At 30.3% G+C, this 27,879-nt stretch overlaps 5 protein-coding genes across 8 annotated transcripts; 2 read left to right on the top strand and 3 right to left on the bottom strand.

Moving 5' to 3' along the window:
- Positions 1–369: 369 nt before the first annotated feature.
- Positions 370–8,301, bottom strand: mahj (LisH and WD40 domain-containing protein mahjong). 3 transcript variants are annotated; one of them, XM_034336729.2, is made up of 14 exons: positions 8,111–8,301; positions 7,101–7,377; positions 6,758–7,016; positions 6,504–6,682; positions 6,176–6,400; positions 5,949–6,103; positions 3,910–5,871; positions 3,602–3,844; positions 3,333–3,519; positions 2,834–3,127; positions 2,540–2,741; positions 2,086–2,292; positions 1,759–1,998; positions 370–1,449 (listed from the first exon to the last, which is right to left on the bottom strand). In XM_034336729.2, exons 2-14 carry the CDS (start codon positions 7,359–7,361, stop codon positions 1,244–1,246), a joined length of 4,620 nt encoding a protein of 1,539 aa, XP_034192620.1. In that variant the 5' UTR covers positions 7,362–7,377; positions 8,111–8,301; the 3' UTR covers positions 370–1,243. The 3 variants fall into 3 exon arrangements, with proteins under 3 accessions (XP_034192620.1, XP_034192619.1, XP_034192618.1); XM_034336728.2 differs by having other exon boundaries at positions 5,949–6,400; positions 8,022–8,301; XM_034336727.2 differs by having other exon boundaries at positions 371–1,449; positions 5,949–6,400.
- A 364-nt stretch (positions 8,302–8,665) lies between these two features.
- Vha26 (V-type proton ATPase subunit Vha26) lies at positions 8,666–10,696 on the top strand. Its single transcript, XM_034336762.2, has 5 exons — positions 8,666–8,843; positions 9,313–9,488; positions 9,581–9,749; positions 9,848–10,031; positions 10,141–10,696. The coding sequence occupies exons 1-5, from the start codon at positions 8,811–8,813 to the stop codon at positions 10,257–10,259; spliced, it is 681 nt and encodes a 226-aa protein (XP_034192653.1). The 5' UTR covers positions 8,666–8,810; the 3' UTR covers positions 10,260–10,696.
- Positions 10,693–12,925, bottom strand: Pex13 (peroxisomal biogenesis factor 13). Its single transcript, XM_034336761.2, has 5 exons — positions 12,855–12,925; positions 12,321–12,593; positions 11,950–12,197; positions 11,644–11,829; positions 10,693–11,584 (listed from the first exon to the last, which is right to left on the bottom strand). The coding sequence occupies exons 1-5, from the start codon at positions 12,920–12,922 to the stop codon at positions 11,232–11,234; spliced, it is 1,128 nt and encodes a 375-aa protein (XP_034192652.2). The 5' UTR covers positions 12,923–12,925; the 3' UTR covers positions 10,693–11,231.
- A 487-nt stretch (positions 12,926–13,412) lies between these two features.
- LOC117609968 (CAAX prenyl protease 1 homolog) lies at positions 13,413–15,585 on the top strand. The gene is made up of 6 exons (XM_034336768.2): positions 13,413–13,606; positions 13,830–13,976; positions 14,035–14,238; positions 14,310–14,822; positions 14,897–15,040; positions 15,140–15,585. Exons 1-6 carry the CDS (start codon positions 13,505–13,507, stop codon positions 15,356–15,358), a joined length of 1,329 nt encoding a protein of 442 aa, XP_034192659.1. The 5' UTR covers positions 13,413–13,504; the 3' UTR covers positions 15,359–15,585.
- A 692-nt stretch (positions 15,586–16,277) lies between these two features.
- Isha (Insulator su(Hw) mRNA adaptor) lies at positions 16,278–27,768 on the bottom strand. 2 transcript variants are annotated; one of them, XM_034336943.2, is made up of 19 exons: positions 27,584–27,768; positions 26,801–26,929; positions 26,435–26,726; positions 26,175–26,362; positions 25,805–26,083; positions 25,563–25,709; positions 25,246–25,496; positions 24,964–25,167; positions 24,665–24,798; positions 24,391–24,599; positions 24,087–24,264; positions 23,692–24,003; positions 23,383–23,610; positions 23,038–23,309; positions 22,686–22,940; positions 22,122–22,585; positions 21,557–21,837; positions 20,697–21,394; positions 16,278–16,510 (listed from the first exon to the last, which is right to left on the bottom strand). In XM_034336943.2, the coding sequence occupies exons 1-18, from the start codon at positions 27,611–27,613 to the stop codon at positions 20,703–20,705; spliced, it is 4,545 nt and encodes a 1,514-aa protein (XP_034192834.2). In that variant the 5' UTR covers positions 27,614–27,768; the 3' UTR covers positions 16,278–16,510; positions 20,697–20,702. The 2 variants fall into 2 exon arrangements, with proteins under 2 accessions (XP_034192834.2, XP_034192833.2); XM_034336942.2 differs by lacking the exon at positions 16,278–16,510 and having other exon boundaries at positions 19,272–21,394.
- Between the last annotated feature and the right edge of the window lie 111 nt (positions 27,769–27,879).

The raw sequence follows: 27,879 nt of genomic DNA, 5'->3' as shown, positions 1-27,879 counted from the left end.
ATATTGAATATTTAGGCTTTTGAGCACCAGTCTGATGCCCCTCTACAGACTGCTTCTTACTTAGCGGTAGCAAGTTGAATGCTGTCGGTTAAAATACCTGAACGCCTTAATGGTAATATACCGATAGTTTAGTTTTAATTATAGTTCCAAGTCTTGCTCCTAGATAGCGGTGACTTACTAACTTATGTAAATAAATTATATTTTAATGCTAGAATAATAATGGAATAACATTATAAAACATGTATGTATGTATTATGTACCTAGTTAATTAAAATTAAATAAAAAAAGAGCAAAACCAGTTTACTATTAATTAAAAATGAAGTATCGATAATTTAATCATAAGTTTTATGTAAAGCGCGCTTCTATTTATTAGAGCATATTTATACAAATTCATGATTCTTTATTAATGATAATAAACGATAGATTAAATCAACTTTTTACAAGCTCTCTTCTTTATTTTTCTCACACTCTCTCATCCTTACACGCCCTTTTTCATATACATTCGTAAGTATACGTTTAAAAAAATTCGGACAAAATTTATCGCTTAAATAGTCAGATATTTCGTAATTAATCGACAATTCGATTTCCAATGATTTTTTAACATAATCCATTAATTGATACAAATTTTTCATGATTATTTCAAAGAGGAAATGAATCTCACATTAATAATTCAATTTTTAAGAGAGAATATGCGATACAAATTCATTGAACAACAAATACCTTAAATAATAATATATACATTTATGTCGATCGATAAAAAAAATTCGATCGAAATTCACAATTACATTTTTTATTACTTAGAATTTTTATAACTGAGTAACTCGTTTACAGAATTATTTCTCTGGCCAATCTTCGGCGATGTTATATTAAATAATAATGGCGAAAAGACGTATCAAAGAATTTTTTAATTAAAAATTTACAATAATTCCCCATATTTCAAAAATTAATTTATTATAAAATGAACCAGCATTTAGTTAATATTTCTAAATGAAAATTTAAAGTTACAGAATCAATTGCTTAGTTAAAGTTTCATATTTTGTAATGAAAATATACATAAGATAAATATAAAAGTATTATAATATTTGTATTCGTTTTTAAATACACATGTTCGCCAATTACACATTAAAAAGAATTATTTTATGGTGAAACCCCTTTCAGCCTGCTGATTGACCAATAATGAAATAAATCTCTATTTTTAATGTATTGAATTTGTTGATTGATTGTATTTCTGTTTTGAGAACATTTATGGAAAAAGAATTTCAAGATCATCGACATCGGAAAGAGAGAAATCAGAAGAATCAGGTGATCTACTATAATCTGTTATATCTCCTCCGGCATCGTCTCCATCGACTGCATCTTCATCATCGTCGTCGTCGTCGTTATTCTCACTATCGTTTCGCTCATTTTCATCACCATTCTCTTCTGCTACCACATCTGCGTTGTCTGCGTCTATTTAAAAACCAATTTCATTTCATATTAACAAAAAAATTTCTATCATATAATGCAATAAAAAAGGTATACATAGAAATTTATATGTTAAAGTCGAATTCAATATGAATTAAATCTGAAAAAATTAAAAATTTCAATTAGAGATATAGTTCAAACATAATTAGAATAATTTATAGTTAACTCAAAATTTTAAATAAATATAAGGATTTATATTTAATAGCTACCTCTTTAAAATTAAATTATTCGTATTAAAAATAAATTTAAAAAAATATTAATTGAAAGATTTTTAAATTAATAGCAGATTCTTACCATCAGCATTATTATCGTCAGAAGCCGAGTTTGAGCCATCATCATCGCTTGCATCAAGATCATCTTCATCATCATCTTCATCCGCTTCGTTCTCATCATCTCTTCTTCTTCCAACATCGTACAGCCTAACGCAGGATTCTTGGATGCTATCAAATTCACCTTGATTTTCAACGATTGCTATTTGAGTGTCAAATTTATTACAAGCCAATCCGTAAATTCCTCTTTTGACATCACAAGTTGCTGTAATTATTTAATCATTATAATTTATTTGATTTTCAAATAGGATAGAATACGTTAAAAATCCAGAAAAAATTCATGATCACCTACCGATATTATTGTAATCTAAAGCATCTAACGTTTTAAATGAAGTAACATAATGCGATTCATCTCCATTTTCTTGATCTAAAGATACAGCATATATAATGTTATTAACTGGAGAAAAAATTACTTCCATCTGATCAAGCGTTGGTACTGTTTTTAAGAGATGAAAAGTTCTTAAATCCCAAACTTCTGTATTCGATACTACCTCAGTGCCTGTTAAAAATAAAAATTTATTATCCGATATTAATATATTATCTTATGTTAAATAAACAAATTATCCACAATGTTTAGTAATTTATACATTGGCGTAATTAGGTGGGGACTAGAGTGAGCCTGAAAGGTGTGGATTGGTTCCTTCACCATTCTGAACTTTTAAGATTTCAAAATTTCAAACTTTCTAAGGGTTCTGTGACACCCTACAGAAAATCCTACTTACGCCAATGAATTTATATGTAAATACCATTTGGATGAAAAACTCCATTAAGTGTTTGATTCAGTTTATCGAACTTGTGAATTTCTTTTCCTGAATTTACATCCCAAAGAATTCCATCGCTGAGAACCAATTCATCATTCATACTAAATGTTGCACGATTTTTGGTGTATTGATTGGAAATTGAAGGGGTAAGGGTACTTAATAATTTTCCAGTAGCTATGTCATAAATCTGAAAATTAAAATTACAAAAATAATGTCAGTAATTACTCTTACTGTACTCATTCGTGATATTATTATTTTATAGGAAAAGAAAATACATACAGTTGCACTTTCACCTTGGGTTCCAATAATTCTGTCTTGAAGTTTACCGAATTCGACATAATCCTCATTTTCTAAAGATAATTTCAAATCAAAGAAGGTTCCTATACTCCACAATGCAGACATAGGACTTCTCCATGCGGTAGAAGTTAACAATAAATTTCCACGTTGATTACATTCCATGTGATAAACATAAGATTCATGACATGGATACGTTGCTTCCTCTAGCCCTGTATGCGCATTAAACATTTTTACATCTCCTGCGTAAGTACCTAACATTAAATATTGCTGGCAGGGCTGAAAGAATATTGAAATACTACATTAGTAATGCTTTATATTATTGCAAATAAAGAAAATGTAAAGATTTATCCATTGGGATAACTAGTATTCTTTCCCTGAAACAGGCTGGAATTCTGGAATTTTAGAATTCTAAACTTTCAAGTTCTAGAATGGTGAGAGGCTCTTACCTAATTACGCCAATTTAATAGAAAACTCATCTTACCGAAAAGATACAACAGGTAAAAGTTCCAACGTCCGTAGGCCGGAAAGTTTTAACAGGACAAAATCGGCTATAAATATGTCTTCTATCCAATCTCCTACCATCTATTCCTAATGCTCTTCTAGCCAGTCTTACTGTTACATTTGTGGGAATTGAATTTTTTGTACAAGGATCCGGACACTTATGAGGTCTGTATAATTAAACAAAATATTATTACAAATAAATAAATTTATGAGTGATTTCATTCACAATTCTTTATAAGCAATACTTACTCAAAGAGATTAAATTGTGGACAAGTAACCATAGGATTTTTACACAACGCGTGTTGATTTGTTAAATATTCTGTAATAATAGAATCCAACGTTACAGTAGATGGATTTGATGTAGCAACTCCAGGTCCACCACTTCCAGGATCCCTTGAAATTTGTTTCTGTAGTGATCTACACACAGTTGGTTGCATAAATGATTGACAATTCATTGAATTGACTAGAGGCTGTTTATCAACTTGGTTTTTCCTAGAAAAAGAAATTCTTTTTTATTATCAACAAAGTATCGTATGTACTATAAAATGTCTATTTACTTTTGGTTAATTTGCAGTTTAATTGGTTGATTTGTGATATTCGGAACACCGTTTTGAACGAGGCAGTCAGAAAGTTTCATGCGTATGTTACTTCCAGAAGATAAAGAGGATGATCCGGAGCCTGCATTTGAATGGGATAAAAATCTAGACGAACTAGGAGTGGTACTATTTCGAGAAGACACTTCTCTCTGAGTACATCTACTCGTATTATATAAGTTAACCGGAGCTCCAGGAGAGAATCCATTTCTTGTTCCAGTAGCCACAGGATTTCGATAAGTAAATGGTTGATATGTAGAAATCGATTTCATTATTGCGGATGAATATAAATTTGCTTCTCTGTGAAGTGTCGAAGCAGTTTCTGTTAACCCTTTCGATACTAAATGTTGGTATATTAAATGATTCAATTGTTGCTCGTTATATTGTATTCTAGTTTGGGCTACTACGTTTGCTCGATGTAAACTGGCCAAAGAAATTTCATATTCTGCTCCGGTAGGTTTTGCTTTCCCAGAAACTCTTTCCATTAGCTCTAAAGCATATTTCTGAAACGTAACGTGTTCCTGTCTTTTCTCTTGGAGTATAGGATCCTTCATAAGAGCTTGAATCTGTCCATCGGTAAACATTGGAAGTTTACTAATTATCTGTCTTACTTTCTCACTGCGTGCTAGCCCCGCTAAAGCACGACACGCCAATGCTCTTATGCTATCCGCATCAGTGATAGGTGTTTTAACCATCATCAACTGCAGCAAAACCATTATTCCATTATTTGATCTCACGCTTTCCCAAATCTTTTGTATTAACTCTTCGCTATTATTAATATTTGCTTTCTTCTTAGCGGAGCCAGTCACCGAGTATCTGGCCACGTTTCCACCAATCCTATTTATCGGAGCGCAGACACAGTTAATTACAGCTCTTAACGCAGCTCTTTGTACATCAGGATCTGCGATGATTTCACATTCAGCCGCAGCGAGGAGTAAATTAATTGCCATAGTCATTGACATGTCTGGCATGTCTACTCTTTCGCAAAGTAACAACATCACTTTTGGCACTATGGAACATATAGCTATGACATCCAAACAGGAGCGAACTGTTTCTGCACTGGAAGTTGTGTGAACTCGACCACTATAATTCCATTCTCTAGCGAAAGCAATAATTTGTAGTAGAAGCGTTATACCACCCAGGCGATATAATTCTTCTACTGGTGGCCATACTGCTCTTACAGACATCAATTCTTGTAGAACTTCTACTTTTGCTTGCACTTCTTCGCTACTTAATTTGCAAGCTTTGTAAGGTGGTAACGATGGCTGCCAGGTATCACGCTCTGCTCTAATATTCTCTGCTCTTTGTAACTGCTCCGCTTTGAGATGTAAGTGAGCTTCCATGTATCTTTTTAAAGCTACTGCAACGTGTCTAACGATCTGTCTAGAAGCACACTCTTCGTCATCGTTAAGTGCTGGCTCCTCTTCTATGTTCAAGATCGGTAGAGTGGATATCACATTGAAAAGTTTTCGAAGTCCATCCTGTGCATCGAATTCTTCTAGTATTACTTTAAACGGAAACGAAAATCCAAAGAACATTGTTGCATGGCATCTTCCAGAATCATGACTTCGTTCTAGAAGCCATAATGCGTAGGTAACAAGGTCCGAAATAACATGTTTTGGTAGCAGGCACACTCTCTCCATTGCGTCTTCACAATATGCTAAATAGTATAAACAAATAGAAACACCAGTAGCCGCGACACTGGGTCTTGGAACATCCAACAATTTTTGTAAACCTCCAACATTAAGGAATTCAATAGAGAATTTCTTGTGACATAGAAGAGAAGCTAAGTATTTTAAAGCTTCAAATGCTAGGCGACTGTCCTTGGTTTCTCTAACATTGATATACTTGAGAATTAGTTCCAAAGCATTTTGTTCAAATACATGACCTAAGAATTCTTGATATTCACCCATCGGTGTAAGATACCTATATGAACAAAAAATTTTTATTATTTTTTTTACTTTCATTACAACATTTGTAACAAAGTTAATATTCTTGCTTGCCTTAATATCAACATCTGTCTTGTAGCCAACGTTGGTGGATGTATCTGTACATTTCCAATCACATACGATTCCATTTCTGCCCATGAAGAGTTTGAATTTCCCTCTAATAACGTAGATGGTGTAACGGAATTTTGAGTAGACGATGCAGAGTTTTTCTGCAAATTGCAACGTGCTGAAGAAATGTTCAACGATCTGCTGTGAGTACTTTGCGTCTTAGACGGTGTTACTTGATTATTAGAATTGGAATTCTTTGGCACAGACAATGGTGGAGACATTATTTCTGGATACATAACGTCACTTTTTATGGGAGTTTCACATTCGATGCTGTTTTTCTTCTTTTTAGGTAAAGGAGCTGAATCATCTGATGGAACATAGTCCTCTTCATCCTCCGAATAATAATTACTATGACTAGGGCTTTTGAGAATACCATTTTCTTTCCGTTTTTCTCGAACCTTTAAACAAAATTTATAATCATTAATTATACAATAAATTTGTAAAAAATATTAAATTACAGCAAAATTAAAATGGCCAAACAAGTAAATAAACTAATTTTACTTTTCTTTTCCCAGGAACACCCTTATTCTCCCCATCCCCTCCGCTATTTCTATCTTGCCCAAAATGTGCAAATGGTCTACTATTGGCTGCAAGTTGCCTATCTTCCTGCATCTTTTCTTGTAATTTATGAAGCCTTTGTAGCATCAAAGGAACCATTTTTGCATTTTGTTCTCTAAATCCTACCACAGAAATACATCGAATTATTTCACCTTCGAGCATACAGATAGAAATTAAGTATGAAATTAAAAAAATACCCGTAGCAATTTCCTGAACTTCCATTGCAGCAGCTACCAGTCCAGTTGCATAACTTTGTAATGGCTCTATGCTTTTTTCTGCCCATGAAAAAAGACGATGGGTAAGTCCTTCCATATCTGGCTGAAATACTGCAGAAGTTTCTAAGCCAGGAAGAATATCAAGCATAAGACGACAAGCTGCAATATTTAGTTTCCTAACATCACGACCTGTGATACCAGCACGAGACCAATAAGTGTCTCTCAAATAATCATTTATAAGCTGTTGAAAACATAATAAATTGCATAATTATTTTCCACCTTACAGTAATATAATATTGTATACTATTTTCTTTTACAATCTTACCTTAGTCATAAAATTATCTTTCCTAAACAAAACTTTTAATATGTGTCCAAAATTACACTCTGGATCTGTACGCGATGGATGTCTTTCATCAAATGGATCTGGATCCATCTTTAAATAGTTTTCTGTTTCTAGTTCTATAATCTCTGCCAATCTTTGAAGCGTTGGAATTGGGTCGTATGTAGGTGATGAATGTTCCTCTTCCCATTGTCGAAGAATTTGAACTACATCTGTTACTTCAGCTAAGGATTCTGCACTTGACATCTTTCTTTCTGTTATCCTGTAAATATAAATTTAATGCAGTGGTTTTTTTTTTTTTTTTTTTTTTTTTTTTTTTTTTTTTAAATTACTTTACGAGGTCAACAAATTTTTTTATTTTTATTACACAATAGTACATTGTTTTCATATCTAAAAACATATTGTTAATGTGTTATGTACTCTTCCTATTTTACAGTTCCGAATGATAGATTACAAAAAATTTTACCACTAAAAATATAAAATAATCAATTCTTTATTGTTTGTAATATTTATTATCAGTTATTTTGATTGTAAATGTTTCACTATCAAAATTAAAATTAAGGAAAGCTAACATTACAATAAACCGATACCGAACAAAAGGGGTAATATGAACAAAACGGTTGTATATTGTACAGTAAAATAAAATGTACAGTTATACGATTCTTCAACTTGGAAAAAACATAATATACACAATTTTGCACTAAATAATTGCTAATTGGAACAACTGAATTTAACACTTAATCGTTATTTCAAAATCATTAAATTTGAAATCAGTTGATAAATTAACCTCAAAATTGAATATACAACAAACAAACATTAATGTTCCAGAATAAAACATGTAACGAATTAGTAAAAAATACTAATTATAAAAAAAACAATTAAATTAAATGCAAAAATGTAGAATACCCGTAAAAACAGTTTGTTGATGTTTTTTTGAAAGTCAGACGAGGAAAGGCAGCGTGTAACTTATTAGGTTAGAATAAACGACTCATTACCTCCTTGAAATTTATTTAACAATTAACTTGTTTGACAGTTATCACAGTGTATGTCACTTTCTTTTATACGAGCTATTGTATTAAATTGTGAAAGTATGCAAAATTCCAATTAAAAACAATGTTTTCCTAGCAAAGTACGAAACACAACCACCGACATGCACGCTGAAGACGGTGTAGTTAATTCATCTTATGAAATGTCACAATAAAATAGGATTTTTTATATGCACATGTTGGTTTCCGTACTAGAACCTGTATGTACATATTTAATAATTACACATTGTTTTATAAAACATTTAAATTATTAAATATTTGTCTCTCGTTATATAGCCAAGTTCATTTTCTTAACCAAACGAATTACATATTTCATAAGAGTCGTCTTATACAATTAAACTATATACATTTTTATATGTATTTATGCTGCTACGAACAATATTATTTTATGATTTTTTTAAATAAAATATTCTGGAATTATTAATCATGTATGGTACATTTTTATTTTTTTTAAGAACGCATTTGCACATATGTTAAACCTGATAAATCAGTTTTGGGAACACACTACTCTTGTGTCATATGATCATCATTAACCGAAGACACTTTTGTCAGTAGGCGTTGACTCCTCCAAAAATTCGATTCAAAATTAGTGTATTGAAAAAGTAACTGCCAGTATTAAAAGGAAACCAGTAAATCTTTAAGCTTCAATATGGCACTAAGCGATGCAGATGTACAAAAACAGGTATAAATAATTTAATTTAAAATACTTGTAACTTCTCATCGAAGACCATCGATTTCAATCTATTTTTGCATTTTACTCTATATATTGTTGCTTACATAGAATACCTGTTTTCTTGTTACATTTATATTATTGCAGTTGTTCATTTTTCTTATAATAAAGTCATTGGAAGAAATTTTATTATAAAAACTAGATTAAAATTTTTTTCAATGTAGTTTTGCAATAGAATTTACGAATATTAAATGATTTCAGTTATTTTTATTTTAATTATTCTGTCTTAATTTTTTTATTATTTTGAAGAATTGTTAACATTAAGTTTACTTTACAAAAAATTATTTTGTGTAAAACATGAGACTATAAGCAACAATTTAATCATAAGCTTTATTTGATCAAGTTCTATAGTAACATAGATTTATAAAATATTATAATACTTATTTAATATATGTTTTATTTATAATTTTAATATTTTAAGATTAAACATATGATGGCTTTCATTGAGCAAGAAGCCAATGAAAAAGCAGAAGAAATTGATGCTAAAGCAGAGGAAGAATTTAATATTGAGAAAGGTCGTTTAGTTCAACAACAGAGACTTAAGATTATGGAATACTATGAGAAAAAAGAGAAACAAGTGGAGCTTCAAAAGAAAATGTATGTGTAATACTGAGAGTAATTTTAAATTCTATGTAGATTTTGTCTAAACTAAAAGAATGATTACATTAAATTTAAATTTTATTGCACAGTCAATCATCAAATATGTTAAATCAAGCTCGTTTGAGAGTACTGAAAGTTAGAGAAGATCATGTGCGGAATGTACTTGATGAAGCTAGGAAAAGATTAAGCGAAATATCACAGGATGTTCCTCAGTATAAAGAAATTATGAAATTGTTGGTTCTACAAGGTCTATGTCAGGTAAAAGCTCATTAAAATATTAAATATTATTTTAAAATAGTTTTTTTCAGTTAAAGATTCATAGTTTCTAAATAATCTAATACATTTTCAACTTACAGTTGACAGAAGCTCATATTACTATTCGTGTACGTCAAGTAGATCTTTCCTTAGTAGACTCCATTATTGAGCCTATTCAAGATGCCTATAAACAAATAACAAGAAAAGATGTTGCAATTAAAATTGATCAAGACAACTTTCTTTCTCCCGATAGCTGTGGTGGTGTTGATTTATATGCAGCAAAAGGTATTTATTCACTAAAAAAAACCCTTATAAGAGTATTATTCAAGATTATTTGAATTAAATAACATATTCAGTAATAATAAGTTAATAGCATCGTGTGAATTATTTTTAGGGCGTATAAAGGTCAGCAATACTTTGGAAACAAGATTAGAATTAATAGCACAGAAATTGATACCAGAGATACGTTCAGCTCTCTTTGGATCCAATCCCAACCGTAAATTCACTGATTAAAAAAAAAGAACCTTTCACGTTTTCTCCTCTTTTCATTCTGTTCTCTTTCCTAATAAACATTCCCTTCTTTAGAATGCTAAAAAGAATAACAATTTTTTGTGTAGAATATAGAATCTGTTGTAAAAATTGTTGAAAAGAGAGAAACTGAAATTGTAAAATATATCTATATACACTTATATGTATATACATACTTACGCTCGTGCGCGAGCACACGTAACACAAATCCAATATACATATGGCTATAAAGTATTTTATGTGAAGAAATTTTAACTTATCTTTTCAAATGTTCCTGAAAAATCAATTTCCTTTTATCACAACCTCTAATGTTTAATTTTTATGGTGAGTATAATTCTTTTAAAATAAATTCAAATTATATTAGCCAAATTGTATGCTACAATTGTAAATTATTCGTTAAAATTAAAAACAGTTAAACCCTGTTTAACTCCAGTTTATTACAAACATTTAAAATACAAAACTACGTATAAATTTAACGATAAAATACATAGGACTACTAAAATTAGTTATTAATTGTATACAGTATGAATATAAATATTGCATATAATAAGTCCCATTTATTATATCATATTATATTATAAGGAGAAAGGTAGTTGTATTTAAAAAATCAGAACTTAAAATTGTTGTTATTTACAGGTTTAATTCAGTTAGATCTAAGTTTTTTAAATATGGCTATTTGAGAATCCGAATTTTAACTTCTTAAAAAATTTACGAAAATAAAATGCACATTAGAAAATCGTGAATAACTTCGTAGAAAATGAAGTTCAATTATATTTTCGTTTAGTATGTTACTCGTGAACGTATTTTAAGGCAATTTCTCAATTTTGAAAATACATTTATGATAAATACGAATTTTATGGAATATACCATTTTATATTCCATTTAAATTTTAGTATTTTAAAAAATGTAAAGAAAAATATTTCAATTTTCTTGTTTCAAATTTTAATTATTCATGTTTTACTGCGAGTTTTCATCATTTTTTGTAACTTCTAAGTTTTCTTTGCTATCCCTACTATTTTCATTTGTAGAAGGTTCATCTTTATTCAGAACGGTAACGTCATTATTTCTATTCACTTTTTTCAATTGTCCAATAACTTTAACGTAGTTGTAGGGAACAAGACCAATATTTACATTGTCAGTAGCTTTACACCATCCTGGTACATTTTTTGGTTGCAAAGACTTGGGTGCAAGGCAAAGTTTTTGTCCAGCTTTAATACTTAATTCATCATTATTTCTTGCAACAAAATCGTACAAAACAGTTGCAATATATGCAGGTTCTTCATATTGGTGCCATTCTTTTGGGTCCTTTCCTAAATGATTTATACCGTTAATAAAAAAAATTATATTTCGATATACTTCATTCGATTACCTTTTATTTGCATATGTTTAATATTACTCGTGATCTTATGAATCATATATGGTATTACAAAAAATACACTAAATATTAGAAATCCAGACCAATAAGAAGAGTAATTAACATTAACATTTTCATTTCCAATTTTAGCTAAAGATTTATCCCATAATTCATCGTTAATCGAGCCGCGATCCTGAAATCCTAAAATAAACACATAGGATAGGTTACATTTAAGAAAATTAAATTTTAAATTAATACATTACCATAATCAGTTTAGAATTATCCAACAAAAAAATTCCATATTGATATATGTATACTTACCAGTACTGCGTACGATTTTTCTATATAACCATTTGAGAAACCTAATTAAAGCAAAAGTACTAAATAATTGTCCTAAAGTAGAATGTAACTTCCTAACATTTTCTGCAACACTTAATATTGCTTTAAATGAATTTGTTAAAGCAAAATATGTAGACTCCAAAAGCATAGTCATCGACGAAAATGTATGAAGGATTGTTTCAATTAAATGAAAGGTTGGCCTAGTGCTATCTTCAACATATTGGAAAAACCTGTAGAAGATATGAAGAAAATTAAAAAGAGATATTAAATAAAACATTCATTTAATATATTATTCATATATTTTTCAAATAATTACAAAAGTGCATTATTTTTTAAAATACCATAAAACTCACCTATTTTCAACATCACCACTGTGCCCACCAAATACCCCAGAACTATTATAATTAGAATACGAGTTAAAACCATACGAATTATATCCTCCATATCCCCTGTACTGATTACCATAACCATATCCACTATACCCACCGTATCCACCATAATTTGATCCAAATGGTCTTTGATAATCATTGAACCCAGAATAATTTTGAACTGGTTGACGTGGTGGCAGAGGTGGAGGATTTCCTGACTGTATATTTGAAGGATATGGTATTGATGTATTTGGCAAACTATAAACAAATAAATAATTTTAATTTCTTGTAATTAAATAATTATATTGCTATAAACTTTGGATAAAATTATGATAAATATCAAAATTAATAATTATTTATACTTTAACTTCAAATGACTTCACAACTTTTAATATTATTCCAAAATTGTTGATTCAACTGTTAAGTTATATAAATGAGACTTTCTTTAATTATTTGACGTTCATTATCAAAATCAATATTTTTATTTCTATTTAGATCGTTGATAAAGCAAGCCAATACCTGGGTGAAATATTCGGTACATTTTTTAATTGATTTCCATTAACACCACCTGCTCTTTCAGGCGCCATTCTTCAACAGTAATGTATGTACTTATCGTTTTCTTGATAATATTCCCTGTACAAAGTTCATAACCTTTCTACATATAAACGTAAAAAACTCATTTGTAATGTGAAAATGAGACACACAGTCCCACGTCCCACACTGCTTTTGACAACTGTGCTGCTGCTATTCATCGTAAAACTTCAGACAGATTTTCAAACTGATTTCTTTTATAGTGATATTTCATGATCAAATATATAGTTACTTACTAGGTAGAATTTACAAATCGCCTTTAATAATTTTCAACACATATTATAGATTTTTAGTTCATTTAAATTTGATACTGTGATAAAATGCATTAAATTTTATAACATTTTTTCATCGTGAACAATTAATTTTAATATTATGCAATTGTAACAAAAAATAATAATAAATTCATTATAAAGGCTGATTTGTATAAAATAAAGAAATGACAAGCGAAACCATGTGGAACTAATAAATATGTTGGTAGTACTTGTATGTATGTATATCTATAACTTAACCTTTCTTCGATCTAATAATCCCGGTATAATACCGCATTGAGATTTGTAACTTGATTAAAGACAAAAGTAATGACTACTTTTGTAAAATTAGTTGAAGAAAATTTACTTTATGGAATTTTGACAGTAATATGGCTATTATTTCTCTGGGTATATTACCTAAGCTACCGTCAGGTAAATTATAACCTAAAAATTTTGTATCTGGTATGGAAGCTTTTTCTATTTTACAAATTACTATTCGTAATATTCTTTTATTTTAATAATCAAGACGATATCGTGATTTTTTTTAAGTGTATTTAATTTCAGAACATATGAAATATAATTCATTTATTTATGTTTTAAACATAGTATCGTATGTAATAAAATAAGCATGATATTAACATTATTTTCATTTTAGAAAGCTTTGGTAACACGTTTGGTTGAATTACCTCAGTCCGTTGAGAAGATAATGACAAAGGATGTTTATGATAAATCACGCAGTTATTATTTAGATAAATTAAACTTCAGTGATTTTAAAGAGTTTTATTCAGAACTCTTTACTACGGTATGAAATTTTGACTGATTTATTTAATATATAGCGATAAATATTTAAATATTTCTAGGCTTTTCTATTGACTTTTGGGTATTATTATTTCTGGTCATGGAGTATTGATCTAGTGAAATATTTTGGTTTTAATGAAAAAAATGAATACCTTGTAAGCGTTGTGTGTATGTTCCTGATAAATGTTCTTCATGACATAATATTTTTACCCTTGAAAATCTACTCTACATTTGTTGTGGAACAGAAACATGGTTTTAATAAAGAGGTATACTAATACAACTTCCACTCCACTGTTCAAATCATATTTTGTTACTAAATTTTTGTTATTAATTTCAGACACCAGCATTATTTATCAAAGATCGGCTTCTTATGTTTGTTATTCGAGAAGTAATCACAGAACCTATACTCTGTGCCATAATATGGATCATAAAGAACGGAGGAGATTACTTCTTCTTTTATGTTTGGATCTTTTTAATTATTGTTAGTGTATTTATGATGATTCTCTATCCAGAAGTAATCGCTCCACTGTTTGACACGTATACACCGCTTCCGGAGGGAGATCTGAAAAAGAAAATTGAAGCATTAGCAGCGTCTATTAATTATCCACTTTACAAAATATTTCTTGTCAATAAATCGAAGAGATCATCGCATAGTAATGCGTATCTTTATGGATTTTATAAGCACAAGAGAATTGTTTTGTTTGATACTTTGGTGAAAGAGTATTACAAACCACCGGAAGGTGAAACGGAAATAAAAGGATGTGAAACGGATGAAGTATTGGCAGTATTAGCACATGAATTAGGACATTGGAAATATAACCATACGTTAAAAGGATTTGTACTTGGCTTGGTAGATTTTTAACTTACATTTCATTTATTGTATCGTATACTTTTTTCTAATTTTTAAAATTATATTTCTTGTAGATGAGTTTCATGCTTAATCTCTTCCTCTATGCAAAACTTCTGAATTATGAACCTATGTACCGTGCTTTCGGGTTTATGGATTCTCAGCCTATATTTATAGGACTCATCATCGTCACCATGTATATTTTGATACCCTTAAATATAGTAAGTTTAATCAAAATGGATATTTTTGAATTGCTATAAACTATAATCTTTAATTGATTTAAGAAATAGGACTTATGATTAACTTTAATATTTTTTTAGCTGTTGAACTTCTTATCAGTAGTAGTTGCAAGAAGATTTGAATTCGAAGCAGACAGATTCGCAAAGATTGTAGGACATGGTGGGGCACTGAAAAGCTCATTGATTAAGCTTGAAGTAGATAATTTGGGTTATCCTCTTTATGACAAATTATTTTCTGGTTGGCATCACAACCATCCTTCCATTCTCGAAAGACTCGAAGCTATGGATAAAGAAGATTAATTATAAAATTAGTATTTAAATTTTGTATTGTATTTTGTACCGTTACCATGGTATTGTACTTTATAATTAATATGATTTTTTATATTAAGTTAGTGCTTAGAATCTTAAAATAGTTATTTAAAAAAAGTAGATTTGTTCGAAAAAATATCAGTTTATTTCAAAATTATACTATAATAGAAAGAATTATACTTCAAAGTCTTAAATAAAATTTCCAGAATAATGTCAAATAATGATTTCATAGATTATTTTAATACTATATAATAATGAATATTATTGATAATGTTTTATTTTAGATATATATATATATAAAAAGAAAATAATGATCGCAGTTTTAAATATATCTTGTTTATAATATGTAACAAGTGAAATCTGCAAAAGTACGTATATATGCATTTTAATTTAAAAATAAATTAAGAATTTACTACGTGATATTTTGTATACAAAATTATTTTCATTTAATTCAATATTGTTACATGTATTGTAAAATATTTTCATACTTAGATTTGCTAGTGTTTCATCTAGAATTAATTGGGTTAATATATAAAATAAAACGTATTATCATTTGTTGTAACACAAAGAAACATGCATTTTACTTCTTCAATTTAAAATAAGTAATACTAATTTTGTTAATATAGAATTTCTATTAGTTTATTTAAATTCTAAGGTATTTGTAAAATATTTTATAAACATTGTTACGTTAGATGTATTTTTACAATAATAAAACAATACGTATATATAAATTCTATTAAAGTTTAATTGAACTAGAATTATATGATCTTCATTTAGATTTAGAATTTTTAAAAAGCTATTAACGTTTAATATTGTATTATATACTATACTTATAAAAATGTTGATAACTAATAAAAATGTACAATTTGTAAAATGTAAGATTTTAAAACCACTCAAAACAGAATATTTTTACATAAACTAGAAATTTAAGTAACTAGAACATTACAAAAAATTCTAATTGTTACAATTAACAAAAGAATTTAAATATATACAAAAAAATTAAGCTCAATTTAACATGACATCCATTTTGTTAATGTACATTTATATCGCAATTTTATTAAAATGCTCATGTTTACAATAAATACATAGAATTGAGGAAAAATCACGCAATAGATCCGTTTGTCATTCCAAGATGTAACGTGCCTGAAACAGAATATTAAAAAATATTTAGCTGAAAATTGCAATATAACTTAAGCAATTTAAAAAAAAAAATTTGTGAAGGTTATTATATAAAAATTGATATACCAGTAGAAAATTCATGGATATTACTTAACACGTCGCGTATCGTTCTTTTTTTAAATTAACGTATCTTTGCTATTACATTTATGAATATAACCGAGGAAAACATTCATTCTTTTTGTTTAATAACGGTTATCAATTTTGCTCATGTAAAATATGTATATGTATATTACATATAGATTGTAAAATTTCATAATTTCTAACAGTTATCATTAAATATGTATATATATGTATGTATAATAAACAAGTGAAAGATTCTATTAGATGGAAATTGTTAAATAGAACCAAAACTATACTGGACTAATTTATAATATATTGTTTTATAATTTTTTACATCTTGCAAATACGTATAAGTTTTTTTTTTAAATTTTCATTTATGAATAGCAGAAAGCATCCAAATTGTTAATCACTGCTAAGTTAAATAATTATATATATACTTCTAACCCATTAGCTTAATGATAGTACAACCAGTGATTATAAAATACAATAATCATTCAATCTGTATTGTACATTTCTCATTTTTCAAATATACTAAATTTTACAAAGTATTTTCTACATTGGACCACTTGTAAATGTTCAATGCTTACAATTAGATGTTTCTATACATAGACACGTGAAAATTCGAGGTTATTGTATATATGCAGAATTTTTAAAACCCTCACATTACCACAAAACTTCGCGCATGTGCGTATTATAGTATTTTCACTGATCAAATCAACGTCAATAACAGGTTACGAAATGCACTATATTATATAATTAAAAAAAAATAATAACAATGATACTGTATAACACACAGAGAAATAATTTGATATTTAATTGAATGATTTTAAAAATGATATTTGTATTAACATGCAAACGGAAAATAATCAAATTTAAATTTTCATACTTTATCCTGTTATTGTTCGTCAATGGTGCATAGAAATACATTTACATAAACTAGCTACTCGTTTATGTAAACAAATTAGTTATATACTTTTTATTTTCGTCAAAGCTATTTTTTGAAATAAAAATATATTTTTTCAAACTCTGTTCCGGAGTGGTGCGCGGGAACTTTATACTAATTTAAATTTCCTACGTCATCAGTTGTCTAATGCTTTATGAAATTTATCATATGATAATTCGGTAGAAAAAATTATTTCATTCTGGACGAACTTGAATTTATGTTACAATCTTAAATATCTTCTACCACTTTATTTAGTTCGAATTAAAATAAAAAATTCATCATTAGTTTAATCAAAATTATGCATTTAATATCGTTGAAAATTGATAACATTGAACATAAACAAAAAAATATAGTATTCTATTATGAAATGTGATAGAATATTTCTAGTTTTATTCTACTTTTGGTCGACCAATAAGTTTGATCGTTTAGTAATATTACTTATGTGCAATTATTGATGCTACACTTTGTTATTGCACATTGATTATAAAAATTTAATTTACAGATGCATCACTATTAATCATGCGACTAACTTGAAATTAGTGTCATTCAAAAAATGAACTATGAATGACAAAATATTAATTAAACACTTAATAAGAATTCACCAGCAAATCTGAGTAAACTAATTTTTGATTGTTCCTTAATTGAAAAGAAAAATCTATTGTTGTATTAAAATAAACATTAATTCCAACAATTTGATTTGCTTTTAAATTCTTTATATGTATAATAGCTCATTTCAATCAATATGTAAGTTCGTCCAGGAAAGAAAATAGCATTCAATCATATACATATGAATATATATATATATATATATATGTATATATAAATATAATGAGTTATAAACACAACAGTACCTTGCACTTGTCACTCAGTTTGAGCGCAAGCGACCTGGTGGCTGGTGTTCCATCGTCGTGGCGACAGAGAGAGAGAGACTCACGCATGTGAACACACGAGTACGAGTACTGAACAAATATCTAAAGCTGTTCTGAAAAGATTTCATTCCGTTCCGAATATCGTTTGAAACATCTGTTTTGTTTTAACGTCTTTTTCTTTGTTGCAAGTGCAATTATATTAGTCTCTATCTACAGAGTTATCCGACTTCTGTGAACTTGACACGTTATACGATATTCGGAGAAAAAATTTTTCAGATAAAAATTGCATAGTTAAATAAATTAAACTGAACAAGATGCTAGAATATCGATGGTACATCAATTAAACGAAAGAGAAAATTTAAATTAATACCAAAATTATACTTAATGTTAAATAATAATTAGTGATCGTTTTGAATGGCTGTAATCTTTCAATTTCTAAACAAAATATATAGAGAATATGTAATAAAAAATTGTATAGTACCTATGATTATAGGTAGTGATTGAATAAAATACAATAAAATTGTATTGCAATTGTTTGCTGTCAACTATTTCAGTATTTAAACTACGCAACTTTTGTCTGGAATTTTTTTCATAAACCAGTATGATTGAATAATGACGGCACAAAAAATAGATAAAATTAAAGATATGATACAAATCATTCGTACGAACGCTGATGAATAGAATTAACAATTAGTGTTCTTAGTTTTTCTATGGAGACTCCCAGACAAAATCTTTGAAAACAGTGAATTTCTATCGATGTTTGGACTTAACTTTAAAAAAAAATAAAAACAGACGTGAAGATAATTCTGGGAGCCAAGCGGAATGAAAGGCTATAATTTTGCTTACGAAGAGAGACGTTATATAGAAAATATTTATTTTTCGTTCGTTTGATTGAGCAACGCCGAACATCGGCGCTATATATATTTTCGCTCTTTATTTTACTTTTGTGTTCTCTCATGTACATCCTTACACAGACATCTACGTATACACACGTGCACATTGTCTCATACTCAATACATACAACATATATATCCATATATATATATATATACATATATGTATGTATATAATCTCTCTCTCTATCTATTTAAATATTTATGGCGATAGAATCTTGCTTATCCGAAGTAATGCTTAAGTATTTTAGTAGTTGACATTTTCTATTGATCAAATGTTTAATTACTCTTATAACAAACAAAAAACTCAATACACTATTGAAAATTGAATATTTACAATTTAAGCAATACGATCATTAAATTATCTTTTGTTTCATATAAAAATTTCAACCTAGATTTACCTATAGCATATACACAATTTTAAGGAATAATGTTTAATCAATGAAAATGTTCGTATGAAAATACTTGAAACTTTTAAACGTACATGGTTAATCAAGATTCTACTGTTAAGATTCATCTATCTATACATTATGATCTATTTATATATATACATTTAATTGTTGTTCTGGATATTGGGGATACAAGAAAGATTTTCATATAAAACAATAATGGAACTGAATTACCATTGCAAATATTTTAGTTTAAATAACAGAGTAGTTTAACTGGTTAAAAATTATGAGCATACATTTAAATAAGCTGTAAAGGTTCATATACCATATAGTAGTGTTAAAATTTTTTAAATTAATAATTGGAAAATACTAATATACTTTCAATCCGATGTCGATTTTCTTGTATCTTCAATAATATAAAAAGTAATTAAATGTATATATTTAAACCAGATATATTGTATGTTTGTTCACTACGAAAATACAAAAAGTATTTACAATTCAATAAATAAGTCGTCACTTGGATGTGTCCACGGGTCACGAGTTTAGTATTCACAAATTAGCGCTTTACGTATTAAAAGGTGCTCACGGAACCAATGCCTTTTTTCTATATTCGAAACACTGAATTAAAGAAATCTTTTTGTTTTATAAATAATATATCTCACATTTCCTAAATAATATAAAAGATATATTTTTATTTGGCGTTAAAATTTCTTTTTTTACATACTTTAATTAATGTTCATTTACTATAATTTTTTTATTGCATTTAAAATTTATTTCTAATAAATTATATTAGCCTTGCAAATATTACAAAAATTTATTTTTAAAACATACTACTTTAGCACCATAATAATCAAACATAATTATTCTAAAATTCAGTGTTTCATTTTCTAAAACAAATTTTTCCAAACTGACCCCAACTGAATATGAAGCAACGAATTCTCCCTCACACCACTCCACAGAGTAAGAAAAAATGTTAAAGAAAAAATTGCTCTTTACTTTGGTCTAAGAATCCCTGCGATCCTCCTCTTCCTTCTTTATATCCTCGCTTTCTTTCTTTTCTTCAACCGTTTCCTCCAAATCTTGTTGCTGGTTCTCAGTGGGAATAACTTCTTCTGCTTTAATATCTTTAACTTCATCTTTAATCATTTCTTCTTTCACAACTTCTTCTTCCTCCTCCTCCTCCTCCTCCTCTTCCTCTTCCTCTTCTTCTTCTTCTTCTTCTTCTTCTTCTTTTGCAACCACTTCTCCTTCATTAACAGGTTCTTCTTTTTGTAGTTCCTCTTTTAAGGAAGTTGATTCTTGTTCCTTCGTTTCCTCTGTTTCTTCTCCAGATGGGCTCACGTTAGTCCATCTGGATTTACGCCCTCGGTTTCGATTTTCTCTATCCGCATTTTGGTTGTTCATATGTTTACCACCTTTTTTATCTCTTTGCGAATGATTCTCGGAATCAGAAGACCAAGTAGAAGGCGGGAGTTCTTGATTCCTCCAAGGAGCGGCAGTTTCTGGAGGAACGATCGAAGGTGGACCCATAGGGCCGAATGGTGGTCTGATATGAGGACGAATATCATCGAAAGGAGGTCTGAAAAAGGCGTCCGGTTCTCGTGGATCAAAAGGTGGTCCACGAGGGCCGAAAGGTCTCATGCCAGGTCGCAGAGGACGAGGTCCTAAACCTCGTGGATGAAACATTAGAGGACCTACGAAACAAATGTTTATTATACTATCTAATTTTATCTTGCATCAAAAATTTTATCTTGTTTTAAATTAATATTATAAGGTTAAAATTTAAAAGAAATTTAAAAGAATTGTTACAATATTATTTTACAAAGATCCTTCAGAAAATAAAGAATTATTCTTACCTGGACCACGAGCTCCTAGAGGAGCTGGACGTGGTCCAAATCCATCAGGATGTCCAGGTCTTGGACCTCTGGGTCCCATTATAGGTGGCATCCCAAAGATAGGATCAATTCCAAAGAATTCTCGTCTTCTAGGTTCAAAATCACTCCGATCAAGGTGTCCCCTTGGATCAAAACCTTCTGGCAATCGTGGATCAAAGCCATCTCTTCTGATCTCAAACTCGAAACGATCTCGATCATCCAATGGTCTTCTTCCTCGTATTTCAGACCTGTCAAATTCCTCCCTTTGACAAATAATAACAACTGATTAAACAGTTTGAATTAACAAAGTATTAGAATGTAAGTTGATATGTATTCACTATTACATCCACATTATATCACAATTCCTTCAGCGGGTATTATCTAAAACATTACGAGTATTATCTAATATTACAATTTTTGCTTTAAATAAGTTTCTGAAATTGTAGAACATTTGGTTATTATTACCATCAAAGCGTTTCTTTATTCAGAATTGAAAAAATTATGAACGAAAGGTTATTATTATACATATATACACAATTTTGTTTACCTCTGTTCCCTGGGTGGTCCAAGCCTACCAAACTCTTCCACTCTCTGTTGGCCATGTATCCTATTATCAAATTCCTCTTGATATATCCCTCCTTGTAGCCTCGGTACATCAATATATTCTTCGTGAATCTGTGATCCTCTATGACCTCTGCCAAAATTTGGCCTATCTCTTTGTTGCTGAAACTCTCTTGGATCTTGAGGATTACGGAAATCTGAAGGCCGAGCCGAGAAATCAGCTCTCTCTTGCGGTAAACCAAACTTTGGTAAATCCATCAGAGAAGAAAGAGGCTCTCCACGCGCCGACCGAGTATCTTCGAAATTTCTATCAGATCTATCCCGATCTTGTCGATTGCGGGGAATCATTCGGTCGACCCGATCTTCTAATGGAAGCGTGCCATCGGCCAACTGACGCAGACGTTCGGCTAAGCTCGGTTTACCATCTTTTTTTGGAGTAGATTCATTTTCCTAAAAATAATATAAATATAATATTTAATATTTTTACTAACGATTTACTAACTAATACTAAAGAATTAATCAAAATAATGTAATGATTTTTGAAGATTACCTGAAGATTTAGATTTTGAGTTTGAGAATTTCCTTCTCGATTTTCTCTGTTCTCTCTTTCTCTTCTGTCATCTCTGTCTCTATCTCTGAGATCTCTTCTGCGATCACGTCCTCTGTCTCTTCCTCTGCCCCTTTCTCTCCCACGATCCATTCTAGAATCATTTTCTCTATCTCTATGAGACAAGTGCGTTTCTCTCTCTCTTCTTTCTCTGTTTTCACGCTCTCTTTCTCTTTCTTTGTAGTCTCGATGCTGTTGCTGTTAAAATTATTTAAAATTTTAAATGTAACATTTTGAATAATATTACAGTATTTAATTAATATATATATATATATATATATATATATATATTTACCTCTAATTGATCAGACTCTGTTCTCTCTTCATTTTGTGACAATTGTTGCTCGGTTAAATTGTTCTTATTTTTGGCTCCATTTGATATCTGTGGCATCGCGTCCTCCATTTCTACATCCATATCGTCTGCAGAATGTTGTTGCTGAGATAGTTGCATTTGTAAAGAAGCAGAAGGTCCTACACCATAAGGTTGACGTAACATTGGCAGATTTGGCATTCCTGTTTCCGTCGTCGGTGGGGGAACTCCTATTGGAGGAACATTATGTGGCATACCTGAAATATTTGTATACTATGAACATCTTTCCTATTTTTAGAAAATTTTATTTTTATTTAATTATATGTATACCAGTAGAATTAGGTTTATCGGAAGGCGCAGCTGGTGCAGGTAAAGGAATTTGCGTTAATAACCCAACACCGACACCTGCACCAAACGGAGAATTAACTGGAGGTGTTAACATAGTCTGCATCATTCCTGGAGGGCCTAATAAACTTTGCATATTTGGTGGAGGCACGCCTATTGGAACGTTGGGCATTAAACTGTGTGCCATTGGTAATCCCATTGGTCCAATCATCCCTAAGTATTAAACAATAATTTGCTAGATTTATTTTCTAATTTATCATTAAGGAAGGATACACATTTCAGATAATTACTTACGAGGAACTCCTGGCATCGTGAAAGCAGGTGGCATCATTTGTAACTGTGTATTTGGTGGTGGTAAAAGTGCAGCGGATGTAGGGGGTCTAATTGGCGGTGGTTGACTTGTATCAATAACTTGTTGCTGCTGTTGACCTTGCTGTTGATTTTGTTGCTGAGATTGTTGTTGTTGAGTGCTAGTCGAAGGTTGCATTACGTTCACGATACTGTCTGTCAAACTCGGAAGTGCAGCAGCTGCAACTAAAGCTTGCTGCTGTAACTGCAACTGTTGCTGAAGCACGTCTGCATTTGTCCCGGAATGCTTTAATTTACCTGAAAATTAAACGAAAATACATTAGAAGCATGTTTTAAATGAGAATTAATTTATTACATCTGAAATGGTTTCTTTCATTTACCTTTTAAATTAGGTGGCAGCGTATCCTCATCAATCATACCTCCTTCTTCAAGTAATTCTAAATCCTGATCAGTAACGTTAAGTAATTTATTCCAAGGAATATAACTAACTCCTAATTCAACTTCCCAATAATCTTTCCATTCTTTCCCCTTTACTCCTTTTCCTGGTGCCCAGGCTAACTGAAATTGATCATTTTCCATTTATAAAAATTAACTTGATTCTAGTTACTAGAATCGGTTAATGAATAAAAAATGAAATATTAATCTGAAGTTGATTAAATATTATCTATAATTCAAACAACTTACAGTAATTGCTTTTCCTTGCATTTTATGATTTTTAAGTTTAGTAAGAGCTCTATATGCATCTTGCCTTCTATTCATGCATATAAATGCACAACCTCTAGGTGAAATCAGATCTATACTGACAATATCGCCAAATTCTCCAAAAGTATCCGAAAGCTCTTCTTGGTGTACCAACTTGGATAAATGACCTACCCAAAGTGTAGTACTACAAACTGCAAAAACAAAACATATAATAACAATCAATAAGCAATTTGTTAATTAAAAATGTATAAATTACCGCTTAATTTGTCTCTCATAATCGGAGGTAATCCTCTTTTACGTCTTTCTCTTTCTTTTTCTCGTTCCTCCTCAGTCATTTTTTCTCGGCTATCTTCACGTTTTCTCTCACGTCCCCTATCTCGCGAACGAGACCTATAAATATAATAAAACAATATACATTAAAAATATTCATTTTTATGCTCTGCATATTACTAGATGTACAAATTAATTTGCTGCTGATTTCAAATTTAAACATTTTGCCGCACCTTTTAAAAATAAACCTACAATTAACCACACATAATACATATGTGAAATTACCTTCTTCTTCTGGATCTACTTCTTGACCGAGATTTTCTATCCCTGTCCCGATCCCGATCCCGGTCCCTATCTCTGTCTCTGTCTCTATGTCGAGGTGATCTAGATCGACTATGATGTCTGTACCGATCAGGCGATCTACTTTGTGACCTTGTATTATCACAATTTACAATTTCTACGCTGCTACTATCTCGTCTTGCACCATTTCTATATGCAGTAATTTATTTAAAATTAGTTTTAACACTCAGTAGAATTATATTAAAGTAAGAACGAAAAAATATTAACCCAGAGTAATCTTGTGTATCTGTTCGTTCATCGAGAAGCGGACTTTTTTGATTTTGATGCATCTGCTGATTGATCTGCCTAATATTTGACAAAGGTTGAGAGACATACGGTAGAGCCGGTGGATAACCAGGAGGCGGTTGACTCATGTCTTGAATCACTCCGCTACTTACATTTGTTATATACGCGTTTTGTTGATTTGGTTTTAATATGTCTGAAGGTTTTAATTCGCATTCTGATGCAAATGGTAAATTCTAAAAAAAAAAATTTATTCGATTTTGAGTAACAAATAGTGTTTCCTTTTCATGATAGCAACTTACAGGAACAGTTTGAGCTAAGTGCTTATCAAATTCCTCCTCTTGTTGCTTCATTTGCTGCAATTTTCGCATTTTCTCTTCCATTTCATGTTGCGACGAAGAAGCACTTCCTTGCATTGTTTGTTGCAACGTTTGAAGTTGTCTTAAAACCTATTATTAATTCAATTATTAACTTCTTTTATATTGAAATTAGAAGAAAGAATTCATATATATATACTGAAATGTTACAATATTTTATAAAATACCTCTGGATTTGTTAAAAGAAGTCCAAGACTTTCCAAACTATTTCCAGCAGAGACTGTATTATGTTGACCAGTATTAGATGTTGTTGTTGTTGTTGGCGAATTAGCAACAACAACATCATCGTCTTCTTCCTCCCCATAATCAAAATCTAAAAGTTTCTTATCAAATTTTACAGAACTCTTTTGTTCACTCGCTGATTCCTGTTTTTTTAATAATAATTGCTGTAAATGTTGTAGTTGGTCGAGAAAAGAAGCATCCACTTGAGTTGAATTCGATTGCCCCTAAAAAAAAAAAAAAGGAAAACTTAAAATTCCATACCAGCATGTAGTTACATAAATTGCCGAAGTCAATAATTATAAAACTAAAACTTACTAAAAGTTTATTGGCGTTAACTATATTCGCTGTTTCCATTTTTGTTTGTGCAAGCCAAGCAGGATCGATTGGCTTTGCAGAAGAAAATAACTTTTGATCTTTCACTGCATTCTTTGCACTTAAAGGCGGAGTTTTTACTGCACTTGCAGTATTACTTGCGTTATTCGTTGAAGGAACATTTAGTGTACCTATAATTTTCAGAGAACAAGTAGCTTTGTATTCATACATAAAACTGATCAATTAAAATGATCAACTTTTACCATTAGAATTAACTGCCTGTTCCTTATGTATTGGATGATTTGGGTCTGCAAGATCAAACAGAGGTTGTATAACCTCAGAAGGAAAAACTGCATTCTTTTGCCAAAGATTTAAAACCCTTATCACTTTGCTTTTATCCTCCTGAGGACACTTTAAAAGATTTAAGAAGGTGGTTTGCATGTTCTTGGCAAAACGTGGAGCAAAAACATCTTTCTCCACTCCAAACTGATGTCTGGATTGGCGTACAATTGAATCTATAACGTACAATCCAGGCACTTTGTACTCTGGTTTACACTGCAACATGTAAACAATATACATTAATCATTATTTGTAACATAAAATCATTATTACTCAATTTAATAAATTACCTTTTGAATGAATTTCTCAACACTTTGCACAACATGTTTATAGAATTTGATTGCCTTAATTGCACCCCTAGTTAAAGAGTTCATTTTAGCCTTGGAAATTGGCGGTTTGACATCGTACAGAGCTGATAGCTAAAAACAATAAGAATACAATTAAAATCATTTATAAAAACATTTCACTTAAATGTTATTACTGTTTCAATTTATAACCAATAAAACAGAGTAATGTATAAATATAATGAATGATATGTATATATATATGTAAAAATAATAATTAACAGATAAAACAAATTTAACAAGTTTTTGATGTAATAACTTGGCATTGTATAAATTTTATCTAATATGTCATGTTTGTTTCTCTTCTTCGCCTCTTTCAATAGCACCATAGAAATAAATAAATGTAGATATTTATCATTCTTTTCCACTGTGTAGATTACAAAAACTTAAACAATAATAATAATAATCATTAAGTTTACATCATAAACTCCTTAAATCATAGTAAAGGTTCTTTCACTGTTCTCCCTCTTTCTTACATGTAGTAAGACTTTCCCTCTCTCTCACACAGACTAGAAATCAAAGGATTCTTCGAACACAAAAATCACTGAATTCCTCAAACATTGAGCATCAGAGACATCGAAAAGACTATTGTCTCTGGGAGTATGTTTTTCAATTGTGTCACTTTTGACTTTAAACGGAAGAAAGGAAAGAAAAAGAGAAGAAGAAAAACGAGAAAAAAAGAGGGAGAGTCGGCGGGCTAGAAAAAGAGTCGAAGGTAAATCAGCTTACCTCCGCGTTAAATGCCTTAACCGCCTCCATCCTAATAGAGGTGCAAAGCACCAAAAATTTGCTATGTTTCACAGGAATCCGTGATTCTTGAGACGTTCAATGTTTTCACGATAAATTGCATGTCTCCGCTCAGGGCGCACTGTCTAGCTGGGCCATGCCACTCAAGATGGCGGCGCTATTTCCCGAAAGGCATCACGGGGCGGTGATGTGTGACGTCACACGTCGCTGTGCACGGTCGGTAACAAATTGTGTTTTAATACCGATCGTCCTTCCCCAATTAGAATGCAAGAAATTAC

The sequence above is a fragment of the Osmia lignaria genome, chromosome 12 (assembly GCF_051020975.1).
Source record: "Osmia lignaria lignaria isolate PbOS001 chromosome 12, iyOsmLign1, whole genome shotgun sequence".
Taxonomy (NCBI): domain Eukaryota; kingdom Metazoa; phylum Arthropoda; class Insecta; order Hymenoptera; family Megachilidae; genus Osmia; species Osmia lignaria.
This window is presented reverse-complemented; position numbering and strand designations above follow the sequence as displayed.